General features: G+C 25.6%; 1 protein-coding gene across 1 annotated transcript; it reads left to right on the top strand.

Moving 5' to 3' along the window:
• The first annotated feature begins 14294 nt into the window (after positions 1-14294).
• LOC135130615 (uncharacterized) lies at positions 14295-15178 on the top strand. Its single transcript, XM_064058018.1, has 3 exons — positions 14295-14440; positions 14629-14742; positions 14798-15178. Exons 1-3 carry the CDS (start codon positions 14378-14380, stop codon positions 15176-15178), a joined length of 558 nt encoding a protein of 185 aa, XP_063914088.1. The 5' UTR covers positions 14295-14377.
• Positions 15179-16127: the final 949 nt, after the last annotated feature.

Genomic DNA, 16127 nt, shown 5'->3' with positions numbered 1-16127 from the left:
AAGTATCAAATAATACAATCTCTAAAAATTGTAAAATAGAAAAATGTAATAATAATTAAATACAACGTTGGGAAAAATAAAAATTGAAACATTTTGAATTCATAGAAAAAAAATACGAATCGAAAAATTTGAAAAATCCAGAAATTTAAAAAATCAAAAATTAAGAATACGAAAAATTGGAAAATAGAAGCATGGAAAATTGAAAACCACAAAAATTGCATATCGAGGAATTGAAGAAAAGAAAAACTGAGAAATCGTGAAACGAAAAATCACAGAATTGTAAAATCGAAAAATTGAAAATCTAAATATCTTAAATGAGAAAGTGAAAAATCATAAAGTCGAGAAATAGTAAAATTGTAAATTTAGAAATTCGAGAAACTGAAGGAACGACAAATTGAAAAAAAAAACAAAATTAAAGAACCAGAAACGAAAAATAAAAAAAAATAACATATCTAAATCTTTTATTATCGAAAAAAGAAATGATTATAAATAGAAAAATTTGCATATATAAAAGAAAGAAAATCTGAAAAATCGAAAAATTGAGAAATTGGGCAATCAAAATTGAACGAAAAATTAAGAGACTAAAAAAATCGAAACATTGAAAAATTTTATAGTTGAAAATCGCAAAATTTTAAAACTGGAAACTGAGAAAATTATAAAACAAAAAAATCGTAACATTGCAACGTCCAAAAATAAAAAAGTAAAAAATCGACACATTGAAAAATCTACAAATAGAAAAATCGTAAATATCAAAATATAAAATACTTATCTAAAAATTGTAAAAACGAAAACTGGAAATTATAAAAATTGAAACAATAAAAAATTAAAAAAATTTAAAATGATAAATAGAAAATTTTCCAAATCGAAAAATTCAAGAAACTAAAAATTTTGAAATCGAAGTATTGCAAAATGTCACTGTCGAAAATTAAAAAATTAAAAATGGAGAAACTGAAAAATCTAAAAATAAAAAAAAAATGACAAATTGAAGAACTCAAAAGTTAAGAAATCAAAAAATTTCAAATCGAGAAACGAAAAATGGAAAAAATCAAATAATACAATAACTAAAAATTATAAAATAGAAAAATGTAATAATTAAATAATACATTGGGAAAAATAAAATTTTCAAATTGAAAAATTGAAACATTTTGAATTCATAAATAAAAATTTACGAATCAGAAAATTTGAAAAATTGGGCAATCGGGGCATGGAAAATTGAAAACCACAAAAATTTCATATCGACAAATTGAAGAAAGCAAAAAATTGAAAAATCGGGAAACGAAAAATCACAAAATTGTAAAATCGAAAAATTAAGTACACAAAAAATTTAATTATTTAAAATTAAAAAAGTGAAAAATCATGAAGTTGAGAAATTGTAAATTGTAAATTTTGAAATTCGAGAAACTGACGGAACGAGAAATTGAAAACAGAACAAAAATTAAGAAACCAGGAACGAAAAATCGACAAAAACAAAAAATAACATATCTAAATTTTTTAATATCGAAAAAAGAAATAATTATAAATTGGAAAACAAAAATTTTTTTTAATTAATAACTGGAAAAATTTGCAAATCTAAAAAAAGAAAAACGGAAAAATTGAAAAATCGAAAAATTGGGCAATCAAAATTCAAAAATTAAAAATTAAGAAAATAAAAAATTGTAAAATCGAAACATTGAAAAATTTGATACTTGAAAATTGAAAAATTTAAAAACTGTAACTGAGAAAATTATTAAACAAAAAATTGTAATATTGGAACGTCGAAAAATTACTAAATTAAAAATAAACATTGAAAAATCTACAAATTGAAAAATTAAAAATCATTAACTCAAAAACCGTAAAATTGAAAAGATGAATAACTAAAAAACTCAAAAATTAAGAAACCGAAGAATTTAAATTCGAGATCAGGAACCATTGCGAATCGAAAATTTCAAATCGAGGAACGAAAAATCGAAAAAATCAAAATATAAAATTGTAGAAGCAAAAACTAAACTGGAATATTATAAAAATAGAAAAATTTTAAAATAATAAATAGAAAATTTTGCAAACGAAAACTTTGAAAACAAAGACTTTTAAAATCGAAGCACTCCAAAATTTCAGTGTCGAAAATTAAAAAAATTAAAAATCCAGAAATCGAAAAAATGTAACATTGACATATGGAAAAATCGAAAAATTAAAAGTAGAGAAACTAAAAAATCTAAAATTTGAAAAACAAAAAATCTAATTCAAAAATCACAAAACTGAAAAATAAAAAAAATAAAAAATCATAATAAATCAAAAATCGTAAAATTGAAAATTTGGAAAATCGGAAAATAGGGCAATCATAAATAAAAAATCAAAAAAAAATTAAGAGAACGAAAAATTGTATAATAGAAACAGTGAAAAATTTCACAATTGAATAATTGAAAAACAAAGAAGAAAAAATGCTTTGGAAACATTGTAAATCGAAAACTTTCCAATCGAGAAATGAAAAATCGAAAAATCGAAAAAATCAAAAAATAAAGTATCCACAAATTGTAAAATGGAACAATTGAAAAATTGGAAAAATGAAAAACTAAAAATCGAGAAATTTGAAAATGTTACATCTAAATTTGTTTAATATCGAAAAAAGAAATAATTAAAAAATTGGAAAACAAAAAAATGGAAAATCGAAAAATTAAAATAATTTAATTAATAACTAGAAAAAATTTCAAATCCAGAAAAAACAAAAACTGAAAAATAGAAAAATCGAGAACTTGGGCAACCGAAATTAAAAAATAAAAACTTAAGAAAATAAAAAACTGTAAAATAGAAATAATTGAAAAATTTTTGAATCGAAAAATTTAAAAACTGGGAAATGAGAAAATTATAAATTAAAAAATTGTAACATTGACGCGTCGAAAAATTGAAAAATTAAAAATCGACAAATCGAAAAATAAAAAAATCAATAACTCAAAAACCGTAAAATTGAAAAAATTAATAATTAAAAAACTCAAAAATTACGAAACCGAAATCAGGAAACATTGCAAATCGAAAAATTTCAAATTGAGGAACGGAAATTTGAAAAAGCGAGGGAAAAAATAAAAAAAATATCTAAAATTTATAAAAGCGAAAACTGGAACATTTGGAAATTTTGAAGTGATAAATAGAAAATTTTGCAGATCCAAAATTTGAAGAAATCAACAACAAGCACTGCAAAATTTCACTGTTGAAAATTAAAAATCGAGAAATCGAAAAAATGTAACACTGGCAGATCGAAAACTTGAAAAATGAAAAGTTCAGAAATTGAAAAATAAATAAAATATTATAGTATATTAAAAATCCTAAAATTGAAAAATCGGAAAATTAGGCAATTATGATTAAGAAATCAAAAATTAAGAGAACGAAAAATTGTAAAATCGAAACAGTGAAAAATTTCACAGTTGAAAATTGAACAATTTAAAAACTAAGAAATCGAAACAAAAAAGACTATAATAAACCAAAAACCCTAAAATTGAAAAAATGAAAAATTCATAAATTCAACAATCCAGTCGGAAAATGAAAAATCGAAAAAATTAAAATATAAAATACGTATTTACAAATTATAAAAGAATAATTAAAAAATTGGAAAAATAAAAAATGAAAAATCGAAAAATCGGAAAATTTTAAACTAATAACTAGAATTCACAAATCAAAAAATTGTAGAAACGAAAAATTGAAAAATCAAGAAATTGAGCAATTAAACTTACGAAAACCAAAAATTCTGAACCCTGAAACATTGAAAACTTTCACAGTTGAATCATCTAAAAATTTTGAAATTTAGTAATCGAAAAATTGAAAAATAAAAAAACGTGAAATTGAAAAATCAAAAAAAATTATAATTCACAAATCATAAAGTTGAGAAACTGAAAAATTTTAATTCGAAATCTGTAAAAATAAAAAAATATCTAAAAATTGTTAAATTGAAAAATGGAATAATTAAAAAACTGGAAAAATAAAAAATTAAAAATCGAGAAACTGAAATTTTAAATTGATAATTAAAAAAATTTATAAATCGAAAAACTGAAAATTGGAAAATGCGAAATTGAAAAAAAATGAAAAACAGAAAATTGAAACACTGAAACATCAAAAATTGAACATTAGAAATAGAGAAATCGAACTAACCAAAAATGTGTATGAAAAAAATTGGAAAAATAAAAAATAAAAAAAGAGACTTTGCAATTAATCTCCGCCCTCAAGCTCACTACGAATAAAAAAAAATCATCACATTTGAGACAGGGCGGGTGGGCGGGGCTTATATTTTTCCCTTATTTCTTAATATACAGTTTTCTTTTCACGACAAGAAACTTAAGACTTGTTTAAAATAGTAAATTTTTGTGTTAAGCCCCCCCACCCGCACGACGAATAAAAAAATTAATCACAATTGAGAAGGGGCGGGTGGGTGGGGCGCACTTGTCTTTTGATTTTCATTTTTCGAAACATTGAAAAATTTCGCAGTCGAAAATCCAAAAATTTAAAAATTAGAATTCGAAAAATTGTAACATCGTAACATCCAAAATTGAAAAATTAAAAATCGGAAAATGGAAAAATGTAAAATGTGAAAAATAAAAAAACTATAATTCGTGTAAAAATGAAAAGTTGAAAATCTGAACAGTTAATAAATCGAAAAATTTTAAATCAAAATCTGGAAACATCAAAAAATGGACTATTTAAAAAATTAGAAAAACTAAAAATAAAAAATCGGGAAGTTGAAAAATTTTAAACTCATAATTAAAAAAGTTTACAAGTCGAAAAATTGTAAAATCAAATCGAAAAATCGTAAAAGTGGGTACCGGTTGACTCGAATCAGAAATATTTAAAAACTTACGGTGTAATAAGAAGTATAAGAAGGGATCCCATAACAGCGTAGTATTCTAATTTAGATCGAACTAGAGAAGAAAAGAAAACCGGTATCGATTCATCCGAATATAAACTAAAAGTTCTAAAAAAATGTGTATCAAAGTAATATGACTTGATGAGAATTACAGTTTAATTAAATGCTTCAAAGTGGCCTAAAAATCGATATACTGCTACTAAAATTAAGAACGAAAAATGAAGACCTCACATGTTCACGTAAATGCCTCCCATTAATTCAGCTAGCGTTAGCTAAGGCATACACAGTTCGCACTTAGCCAAGCCCCCAATAAATCGATTTTATTACCCCGACTCGCTTTATTTTTTATTTCGCTCATTCAAAATCCGTTTCTTTAGGCTTTCGTTCCGTCGTCGTCGCGCCGCCTCCTCGCTACTTATCGTATCGGTTTCGCGGTCCCATCGAACGGGATCGCCCATTCCCCACGCACGGTCCCATCCTCACAATACACAATCAGAACCTGTTGAAGCATAAATTTGCATACGTCAGCCTTTAGCCTCGACTCGTCTCTGCGGTGTAGGCAGCAGCAGCAAGCAGCAGCTCCGCGAAAACACACTTTTTGATATTTCCCCGGCAGTCTATTCGAAATTAACGCTATATTCAAGAGGACTTTGAAAGACGCCATTGTGGCTACAATTTACTCTTATTCATAACATTTTCTAAAGAAGCCTGTTTGTCGGAAGAAGTCGAAATATTTTGAGTGAGCATGCACGGGGGCGGGCGGGGGGCGGCGCGTTACTTGTGTACGCGACGATGACACTAACAATACGCCGTGAAATGCGCCCCATTGTACTTGTTTCGACACATTCGTACAATAATTCAAATTTCATGCTTCCGGAATGGGGAGGAGGAGAAGCTTGTTTGTTGCGGCCGGGATGAAATGGGTTCTTTTATCTACGTGTCGATTATTTACAAACAACGCGACGGAATTGTGTCTTGCTGGACAATGGGCGGGTCGGATGGATTGATTTTTACCGGGAGCGAGGTGGGTTTGGAAATAATTTGCTGGCCACTTTCGGGGGCTTCGGTGGTTTTATTTGTGGGGCGGACGGTCATATTTTACGTTCACAAGTGTTTCGAGGATGATTAGTCGTTAGTCGTTACGTTTTAAACCACAAATTTTCACTAAATTACCAAAATTGCTGCCAATTTTGAAACGAAATTGGTGGACAAGGAACCCACTTGAGAGCTGGTAGCTTGTCACGATAAGAAACACATCCAGAAGACGTCAAACTTGAATACACAGAGCGTTTCATCTAACAATAAGACATATTTATTAATAAAAAATCAATTTTAGTAGTAGCATTCCGAACACTCAATATATTTACACCTGGTAACCATTGTGTTGTAGAAAATCTATATTTTGATCAGGTTGCGTTTAACAACCGTGTATATGTGGAAAAACTTGCTCAGAATAAAATTTGTTCTTATAGGAATGTCGAAGCCTTTTTGTCGAAATTGTTTTCTGAGACAGACAGATTTTAAATTTTTCGAAATCTGAACTCTTGAGTTTATCAATTTTCTATTTTTTTAGTTTTGCAGTTTTTCAATTATTGTTTTTTTTCAATTTTCAAATTTTTCAATTTCGTGATTTATTATTTTTTCAATTTTGCAGTTTTTCAATTTCTCTTTTTTGCTGACTCAAGGATGGATCGATACAAGTTTTCTTTTTTGAGAGCGATCGCAGTTGTTCATTTTTTCACTTTTACGTTTTTTCGATTAATAGATTTTTTGAATTGATTTTACAATTTTTCGATTTCTTATCTTTTGAGTTTTTCAATTTTCCATTTATTTATTTTACCATTTTGAATTACATTTTTTTATTTTTCAATTTTTAGATTTTTCAGTTTCTCGATTTTTCAATTTTTCGACGTTCCAGTTTTATCATTTTTCGCAATTGCTAAATTTATACATTTTCAACTGTGAAATTTTTCAAGATTTCGATTTTACAATTTTTCGTTTTCCTAATTTTGATTATTTAATTTCTCGAACTTTCGATTTTTCAGTTTTTCGTATCTTCAAATTTTCGATTTGCAAACTTTTTTAGTTATGAGTTTAAAATTTTTCGACTTCTAGATATTTAATTTTTAATTTTTCTAATTTTTTAATCATTCCATTCTTCGATTTTACAGTTTTTAGATGTTTAATTTTATTACATTTTTGATTTTTTGATTTTTCGTTTCTTGATATGAAATTTTTCTATTTATGTACAAAGTTTTCCGATTTTGATTTTAAATTTTCCCATTTCTTAACATCTAAATTTTTCACATTTTCAATTTTACAATTTTTGAAGTATAGTTCTTTTTATTTTTCAAGTTTTAGATTTTTCAATTTCTGGATTTCTAATTTTTCAATTTTTGGATGTTCCAGTGTTACAATTTTTCGAATTCTCAAATTTAATAATTTTTGCATTTTCGACTGTGAAATTTTTCAGTGTTTCGATTTTACAATTTTACGATTTCATAATTTTTGATTTTTTAAATTCGGTTTACCCAATTCCTCGATTTTTCGATTTTTTGTTTTGCAAAATTTTCTAGTTATCAATTTAAATTCCTCGATTTTTAATTTTTTATTTTTCCATTTTTTTTAATATTCGATTTTCAATCTTACGATTTTAAATGAAATTTTTTTATTTTTCAATTTTTAGATTTTTAAATTTCTCAAATTTTCAGTTTTTCGAGGTTTCAGTGTTATTAAGTTTTCGCATTTTCTAAATTTATAGATTTGCAACGTGAAATTTATTAACGTTTCGATTTTATAATTTTTCTTTTTCTTAATTTTGATTGCTCAATTTCTCGAATTTTCGATTTTTCAGGTTCTCGTGTCTTAAATCTTTCGATTTGCAAACTTTTTTGGTTACGAGTTTAAAATTTTTCAACTTCTCGATTTTTAATTTTTAATTTTCTAATTTTTTAATTATTCCATTCTTCTATTTTACGGTTTTTAGATGTTTAATTTTATTACATTTTTGATTTTTTGATTTTTCGTTTCTCGATATGAAATTTTTCTATTTATTAAATGCACAAAGTTTCCAGATTTTGATTTAAAATTTTTCGATTTCTTAACATTTAAATTTTTCAAATTTTTAATTTTTCAATTTTTGAAGTAGTTTTTGTATTTTTCATGTTTTAGATTTTTCAATTTCTCGATTTTTAATTTTTCAGTTTTTGGATGTTCCAGTGTTATAATTTTTCGAATTCTCAAATTTTAAATTTTTGGATTTTCGACTGTGAAATTTTTCAGTGTTTCGATTACACAATTTTACGATTTCATAATTTTTGATTTTTTAAATTCTGATTGCCCAATTCCTCGATTTTTCGATTTTTGTTTTGCAAAGTTTTCTAGTAAGTATCAATTTAAATTCCTCGACTTTAAATTTTTTATTTTTCCATTTTTTTTAATATTCGATTTTCAATTTTACGATTTCCCAATTTTGATTGTTTAATTTCTCGAACTTTCGATTTTTCAGTTTTTCGTATCTTCAAATTTTCGATTTGCAAACTTTTTTAGTTATGAGTTTAAAATTTTTCAAGTTCTACTAGATTTTTTATTTTTAGTTTTTCTGATTTTTTAATCATTCCATTCTTCGATTTTACAGTTTTTAGATGTTTAATTTTATTACATTTTTGAATTTTTGATTTTTCGTTTCTCGATATGAAATTTTTCAATTTATGCATAATGTTTCCAGAGTTTGATTTTAAATTTTTCGATTTTTCAATTTTTGAAATAGTTTTTTTTATTTTTCATGTTTTAGATTTTTCAATTTCTCGATTTCTAATTTTTCAATTTTTGGATGTTCCAGTGTTACAATTTTTCGAACTCTCAAATTTAATAATTTTTGGATTTTCGACTGTGAAATTTTTCAGTGTTTCGATTTTACAATTTTACGATTTCATAACTTTTGATTTTTTAAATTCTGATTGCCAAATTTCTCGATTTTTCGATTTTTTGTTTTGTAAAATATTCTAGTTATTAATTTAAATTCCCCGACTTGTAATTTTTTATTTTCCCATTTTTTTTATATTCGATTTTGAATTAATTTTTTTTTTTCAATTTTTAGATTTTTCAGTTTCTCGAATTTTTCGAGGTATCAGTGTTATTAAGTTTTCGCATTTTCTAAATTTATAGATTTTCAATTGTGAAATTTTTCCACGTTTCGATTTTTCGATTTTTCAGTTTCTCGTGTCTTAAATTTTTCGATTTGCAAACTTTTTAGTTACGAGTTTAAAATTTTTCAATTTCTCGATTTTTAATTTTTCTAATTTTTTAAATTTTCCATTTTTCGATTTTACAATTTTTTTGATTTTTTGGTTTTTCGTTTCTCAATTAGAAATTTTTCTATTTATGCACAATGTTTCCGGACTTTGATTTTAAATTTTTTGAGTTCTTAACTCTTAAATTTTTCAAATTTTCAATTTTACAATTTTTGAATTATAGTTTTTTTATTTTTCAACTTTCAGAATTTTCAATTTCTCGATTTTTAATTTTTCAATTTTTGGATATTCCAGTGATTTCATCGTTTTTGATTTCTTAAATTTTGATTTCCCAAATTCGCGATTTTTTTATTTTTTGATTTGCAAAATTTTCGAGTTATCAAAATTTTTCAATTCTTCGATTTTTAATTTTTTATTTTTCCAACTTTTTTAAATATTCGATTTTACAATTTTACGGTTTTTTAATTATAATTTTTTGTTCTTTAAAATTTTTAAATTATTAATATCTTACAGTTTATTGTTTTTCATTTTTTTTTATTCCCCTATTTTTAAATTTTTCTATTTTCAACTGTGAAATTTTTTAAAGTTTCGATTTTATAAATTTTGATTTTTTAATCTCGATTTGTAAATTTTTCTAGTTATCAATTTAAAATTTTTCAGTTTCTCGATTTTTAATTTTTTATTTTTCCAACTATTTAATTATTCCAATTTTCAATTTTACAATTTTGAAATCTGTATTTTATTTTTTGATCCTTCCATTTTTCGTTTTTCGATTTGAAATTTATCGATTTGCTCAATGTTTACAGATTCCGATTTAAAATTGTTTTTTTTTAATTTTTCTACTTTTCAATTTTACAATTTTTGAATTATAGTTTTGTTTATTTTTTTCGGAATTTTCAAATTTTCGAATTTTTCGACTAAGATTTTTCATTGTTTCGATTTTACAATTTTTCGATTTCATAATTTTTTATTTTTTAAATTTCGATTGCACAATACCTCGATTTTTTGATTTGCAAAATTTGCTATTAATCAATTGCAAATTTTTAAATTCTTCGATTTTTAATTTTTATTTTTACTATTTTTTTACAATTGTACGGTTTTTGAATTGTAATTTTTTCCTTTTAATTTTTAGATCGTCCGATTTCTCTATTTCTAATTTTTCAGTTTTTTGATGTTTTAATCTTACAGCTTTTGTTTTTCAGTATTTTTGATGACCCAATTTTTCAGTGTTGCGATTTTTCATTGTTTTGATTTTACAATTTTTCGATTCCATTATTTTTGATTTTTTAAATTTCTATTGCACAATTTCTCGATTTTTTGATTTGCAAAACTTTCTATTTATCAATTTCAAATTTTTAAATTCCTCGATTTTTAATTTTCTATTTTCACTTTTTTTACAATTTTACGGTTTTTGAATTGTAATTTTTTAGAACGTCCGATTTCTCTATTTCTATTTTTTCAGTTTTTTGATGTTTTAATCTTACAGCGTTTGTTTTTCAGTATTTTTGATGACCCAATTTTTAAATTTTTTCTATTTTCAATTCGGAAATTTTTCAGTGTTGCGATTTTTCATGGTTTCGATTTTACAATTTTTCGATTTCATTATTTTTTGATTTTTTAAATTTCTATTGCACAATTCCTCGATTTTTTGATTTGCAAAACTTTCTATTTATCAATTTCAAATTTTTAAATTCCTCCATTTTTAAATTCCTCGATTTTTAATTTTTTATTTTCACTTTTTTTTACAATTTTACGGTTTTTGAATTGTAATTTTTTAGAACGTCCGATTTCTCTATTTCTATTTTTTCAGTTTTTTTGATGTTTTAATCTTACAGCGTTTTTCAGTTTTTTTGATTACTCAATTTTTAAATTTTTTCTATTTTCAATTCTGAAATTTTGCAGTGTTTCGATTTTACAATTTTTGATTCTTTAATTTTGAGTGCCCAATTTTCCAATTTCGAATTTTCAGTTTTGCGATTTGTAAATTTTTCTAATTTATTAATCAATTTTTCAATGTTACAGTTTTTAAATATTTTATTTTTTAATTATTTCGATTTTTCGTTTCTCGATTTGATAGTTTTCAATGTATGTACAATGTTTTCAGATTTTGATTTTAACTTTATCGATTTTTCAAATTTTCAATTTTAGAGCTTTTGAATTATAGTTTTTTACTTTACAATTTTTAGAATTTTCAATTTCTCGATTTTTAATTTTTCAATTTTTGGATGTTCCAGTGTTACAATTTTTCGAATTCTAATTTTTAAATTTTTTGGATTTTCGACTGCGAAATTTTTCAGTGTTTCAATTTTACCATATCCCAATTTATAATTGTTGATTTTTTAAATTCTGATTGCACAATTTATCAATTTAAATTTTTTAAATACCTCGATTTTCAAATTTTTATTTTTCCAGTTTTTTAATTCCATTTTTCAATTATATATATATATATATATATATATATAATCTGTTACCCTCTTTTACCCATTGGGTGTCGAGGGGGGAGACGCACCGAGCCGCTCAGATAGGTATGGCGATCTTGGCCACCCATCCACAAAGTGACTGCGGACAGCGTTGCTTCATGAGCGTTATCGCTGCGCCGCGCTAGGGGCTATCTGAGCCGTACTGCTCCATTTTTCAATTTTACAATTCTTAATTCTTTGATTTTTCAATTTTTCGTTTTCTCGATTTGAAATTTATGGAGTTGCACAACATTTACAGATTTCGATTTAAAATTTTTCGATTTTTTACCATTTAAATTTAAAATTTTTTCAGTTTTTCGTGTTTTCAATTTTTTTTTTGCAAATTTGTTTTAGTTATCAGTATAAAATTTTTCAACTTCTAGATTTTTAATTTTTAATTTTTCTAATTTTTTAATTACCCCGTTTTTTGATTTTAAAATTTTTAGATATTTGGTTTTTCTAATTTTTTTTTTTGGTTTTTGCGTTTCTCAGTTTGTTATTTTCCAATTTTTTGTTTTTAAATTTTTCGATTTCCCAACTTTTGAATTTTTCAAAGTTTCAGTTTTACCATTTCTAATATAGTTTTTTTAATTTTCAACTTTTAGATTTTTCATTTTCTCGATTTTTATTTTATTTTTTGCTTTTGTCGACTTTCGTTCCTTATTGTGAAATTTTTCGATGTGCAATATTCCCAGTTTTCGATTTTAAATTTTTCGATATCTTTACTTTTCAGTTTTTCAGTTTTTAAATTTTACAATTTATGGATTTTTCTTGCGATTTTACAATTTTTGTACTCTTCTTGAGTTTTTAATTTTTTAATTTTTCAGTTTTCCGTTTCTTCGGTTTTTCAATGTTCCAGTGTTTCAATTTTTCGAATTTTCAATTTTTAAATTTTTGGATTTTCGACTGAAATTTTTGTGTTTTGATTTTACAATTTTTGGTTTATATTAATTACATTTCTTAACTTTTGAGTTTTTCAGTTCTTAGATTTTACAATTTACCTGAATTTTTTATCTTCCGATTTTTCAATATTTGTATTCTTCTTGGGTTTTTAATTTTGATTACCTAATCTTTCGATTTTTTGATTTTTCAGTTTTCCGTTTCTTCGGTTTTTCAATGTTGCAGTGTTACACTTTTTCGAATTTTCCAGTTATCAATTTAAAAGTTTTAAATTCCTCGATTTTTAATTTTTTATTTTTCCATTTTTTTTAATTCCATTATTCGATTTTACAATTTTACAGTCTTTGAATTATATTTTTTTTTATTTTTCAATCGATTTGAAATTTATGAGTTGCGCAATGTTTACAGATTTCGATTTAAAATTTTTCGATTTCTTGTCTTTTAAATTTAAAAATTTTTCACTGTTTTAATTTTATGATTTGTGAATTATAGATCTTTTTTATTTTTCAATTTTTAGATTTTTCGATTTCTCGGTTTTTAAATTTTTAGATTTTCAATTGTGAAATTTTGCAATGTCTCATTTTTTAATATTTAATTTTTCCAATTTCTTAATTATTAATCTTTCGATTCTACAATCTCAGATATTTTATTTTTTGATTTTGTCGGTTTTCGTTCCTCGATGTGAAATTTTTCGATTTGCAAGATTCCCAGATTTCGATTTAAAATTTTTCGAAATGAGTTTACCAACTTTTAGATTTTACAATTTTTTGAATTTTTGCTTTCTCATTTTTCCGTTTTTTCAGTTTTTCGATTTGCCAATTTTTCTAGTCATCAGTTTAGAATTTTTCAATTTATCGTTTTTTAATTTTTGAATTTTGTATTTTTTCAATAATTCTAATTTACAATTTTCCAATTTTGAGATTATTTAATTTTTTTAATTTTTCGATTTTTCGTTTTTTCAATTTGCAGATTTCGATTTAAAATTGTTCGATTCCTTAACATTTGAGTTTAACAATTTTTCGTTTGTTCAATTTTACGTTTTTTGAATTATAGATTTTTTTTAATGTTCTATTTCTTGATTTTTACCTGAGTTAAAAAATATTTTTGTGAATCAACTAAACAGACATCCCAATATTTTGAAAACTTTTGGTGTTTTTGCAAATTTTGATTTATTAATACAAAACTGACAGGCAGAAAATCCTCGTAGAACATCATAAACTTATTTTTGATTAAGCAAAAATAATATATTTTTTTAATTTTACAACGTTTTTTACCTTGAAATAATTATAATTATAATTTAAGAATTTCCGCAGTCTAACAAGTTTCAGGAAATAAATACTACACAAATACATATTTTATGTCTAAAAAATATAGATAATGCCATTTACAGTGTAAGAAAAAATATTCGATAAGGATAGGATCCAGTGGAAAATATTGCACACATTTTTTTTTTCTAATAAATCATCAATCATCATAAAAATCAAGGCGGGTTCATAACCTATAATTATATTTGATCTCATTGTATTTGTTTCTAATTCAAGACGCGTCCGAACAAGCAAAACAAAAACGTAAACTACAAATTCTCGAGATAGAAACTCCTCTAAAAATGATAGCAAAAGTACCTTGACCGCGGAAATAAAGTCGACCGTTTTCTAATTTATTAGATCATCATCAGGAATACAGCTGCAATTTCGGGTCGCAATAGTTTTGATCTTGACGCGTTGGTTATTTCGACGCCGAACCAAAACACCCGCAATCTTTACGCATTTAAAACTTCTTCGACATGCGTTCATGCCGTGAAGACACAAAATATGGCGGAATATTTTTAGAATGCTCGAAAAGCTGCGTGCCAATTCTTGTTTACTATACACGTTCGTAGCACTGAACCTGAATACTGTGCCTCAAATAACAAACAACAATTATTAAAACAAAACACGAAAATGAGTGACGAGTGCTCCTTGTCGGCGAAACGGGTAGCATACTTCATGACCGGGCTAAATATCGTAAGTAGTAGGTAGTTGTTTAAATTAATCAAAGATTATTTTATACTAAAAGTCGTAGTTTCTGACACATAATGAGATTTTTGTAGATCATTAACAAATATTAGAAATAACAAGGTTTTCAGTACTAATCCCTGTGGCACACCACGACGTACTTTCGACCAATCAAGTTAAAAATTCATTTTTTCAAGCTCAATGGAATCGTCAACCTCATCTGGGGCGCCTACAAAATCGACTCCGTCCAAATAGCAGGTGGCATTGTTTCCTTATTCGCTGGAGCTATTCTTTTAGTCGGAATAATTAAGGTCAGAGAGTGTAACTAACATTCATCGTCAAAATATACATGGCGTGATTTTTCAGGACAGCCCGAAGTTCCTTCTCGTTTATTTGATAATAGAGACGGTACTGTTTGCTCTTGGTACCATCTGCGGCCTGCTGTTGATGATAGTGTTGGTGACGGTGTCTTCGGAGGTGGTCGAAGGTCCAAGAGATGTGCATATTGGAAGTACTTTTGTTGTCGACAAGTATATGGCAGGATTGATCGCGTTTGTCGTGTTGGTGATCATAATTATCTCGTGGGTGGTGCATTTTCTGATATATGTGTTCTATGACGACGTGGTGGCGAGGGCGCGGGAGGTAGCGCAGAGGGGGGAGGACACGATGGTGAGGTATGATAACATGGCGGAGATGAGTGATGGGACTAACATGGAGAGTGGGATTGTTTTTGTACGGAAAGCTTAAATGGAGACTTTTTTCTAAATATATCTATATTTAAGACCAGAATTTTTTATTACCTCTTTTTTAGACGTAGAGTTTTTTTAAGTTGTTATTTACCGAGCGTAAACTAAGGAAGTACTGTAATTAATGTTTTCCGGACGTTTGATGACCCATACAGTACGAAAAAATAGGCCTGCCATTTTACGTCTGTCTGTCTGTCCGCTGACTGTGTCGATTTTCATTAGACCGATAATATCCGAAATTTTGTATGTGTCTTAGCAATACCATGTAGATAGTACTACCAAAATCGTAAATAAAAATGTATCCATTCCTACTCCCTTTCGTAGGAATTCATACAATTTTATCGGTTAAATATTATTTAAATGTCAAAAACTACTAGTCCTCTACTTGTGGTTTATGAATCCGTGTTGAATTTTTTTCCCAGGTATCCAAATACTTTTGGAAAAAAATCAAAATTGTGTAATTTTTTCTAATTTTCGTTTCTTTGGATTTTTTAACTTCCGATTTCTCAATTTCTCGATATTTCAGTTTTAGGAGTTTTTAGTTATTTGATTCTTCAATTTTTCAGTTTCTTGATTTTGAATTTTTCGATTATTTCATTTTCCGTTACTTCAATTTTTGGGTTTTTCAATTTTTCTATCCTTCAATTTCGATTTTTCATTTTTCCATATCTCAATTTTTCCATATTTCTGTTTAACGATTCTTCAATTTATCAATTTTTAACGTTTCTAAATTTATCAATTTTTCGACTTTTTGAGTTCTCGATTTTTGACTTTTCAACTTCCAGTTTCTCATTTATTTTTAATTAAATAAATTGTTTAAATATTTATTAACGGTTAATGTACCTTTACATAGATTAATATACATACAATTATAAATACGCAACTATTAAAAAGAAGAAAAACAAACAAATAAATTATTGTTTATTATTATTATTATTATTTCCCTTTTT

Source organism: Zophobas morio, unplaced genomic scaffold, assembly GCF_036711695.1.
Source record: "Zophobas morio isolate AGI-343-1 ecotype UQ-CSIRO unplaced genomic scaffold, CSIRO_AGI_Zmor_V1 ptg000017l, whole genome shotgun sequence".
Taxonomy (NCBI): domain Eukaryota; kingdom Metazoa; phylum Arthropoda; class Insecta; order Coleoptera; family Tenebrionidae; genus Zophobas; species Zophobas morio.
The sequence above is the reverse complement of the archived record's forward strand: the minus strand, read 5'-3'. Positions and strand labels throughout refer to the sequence as shown.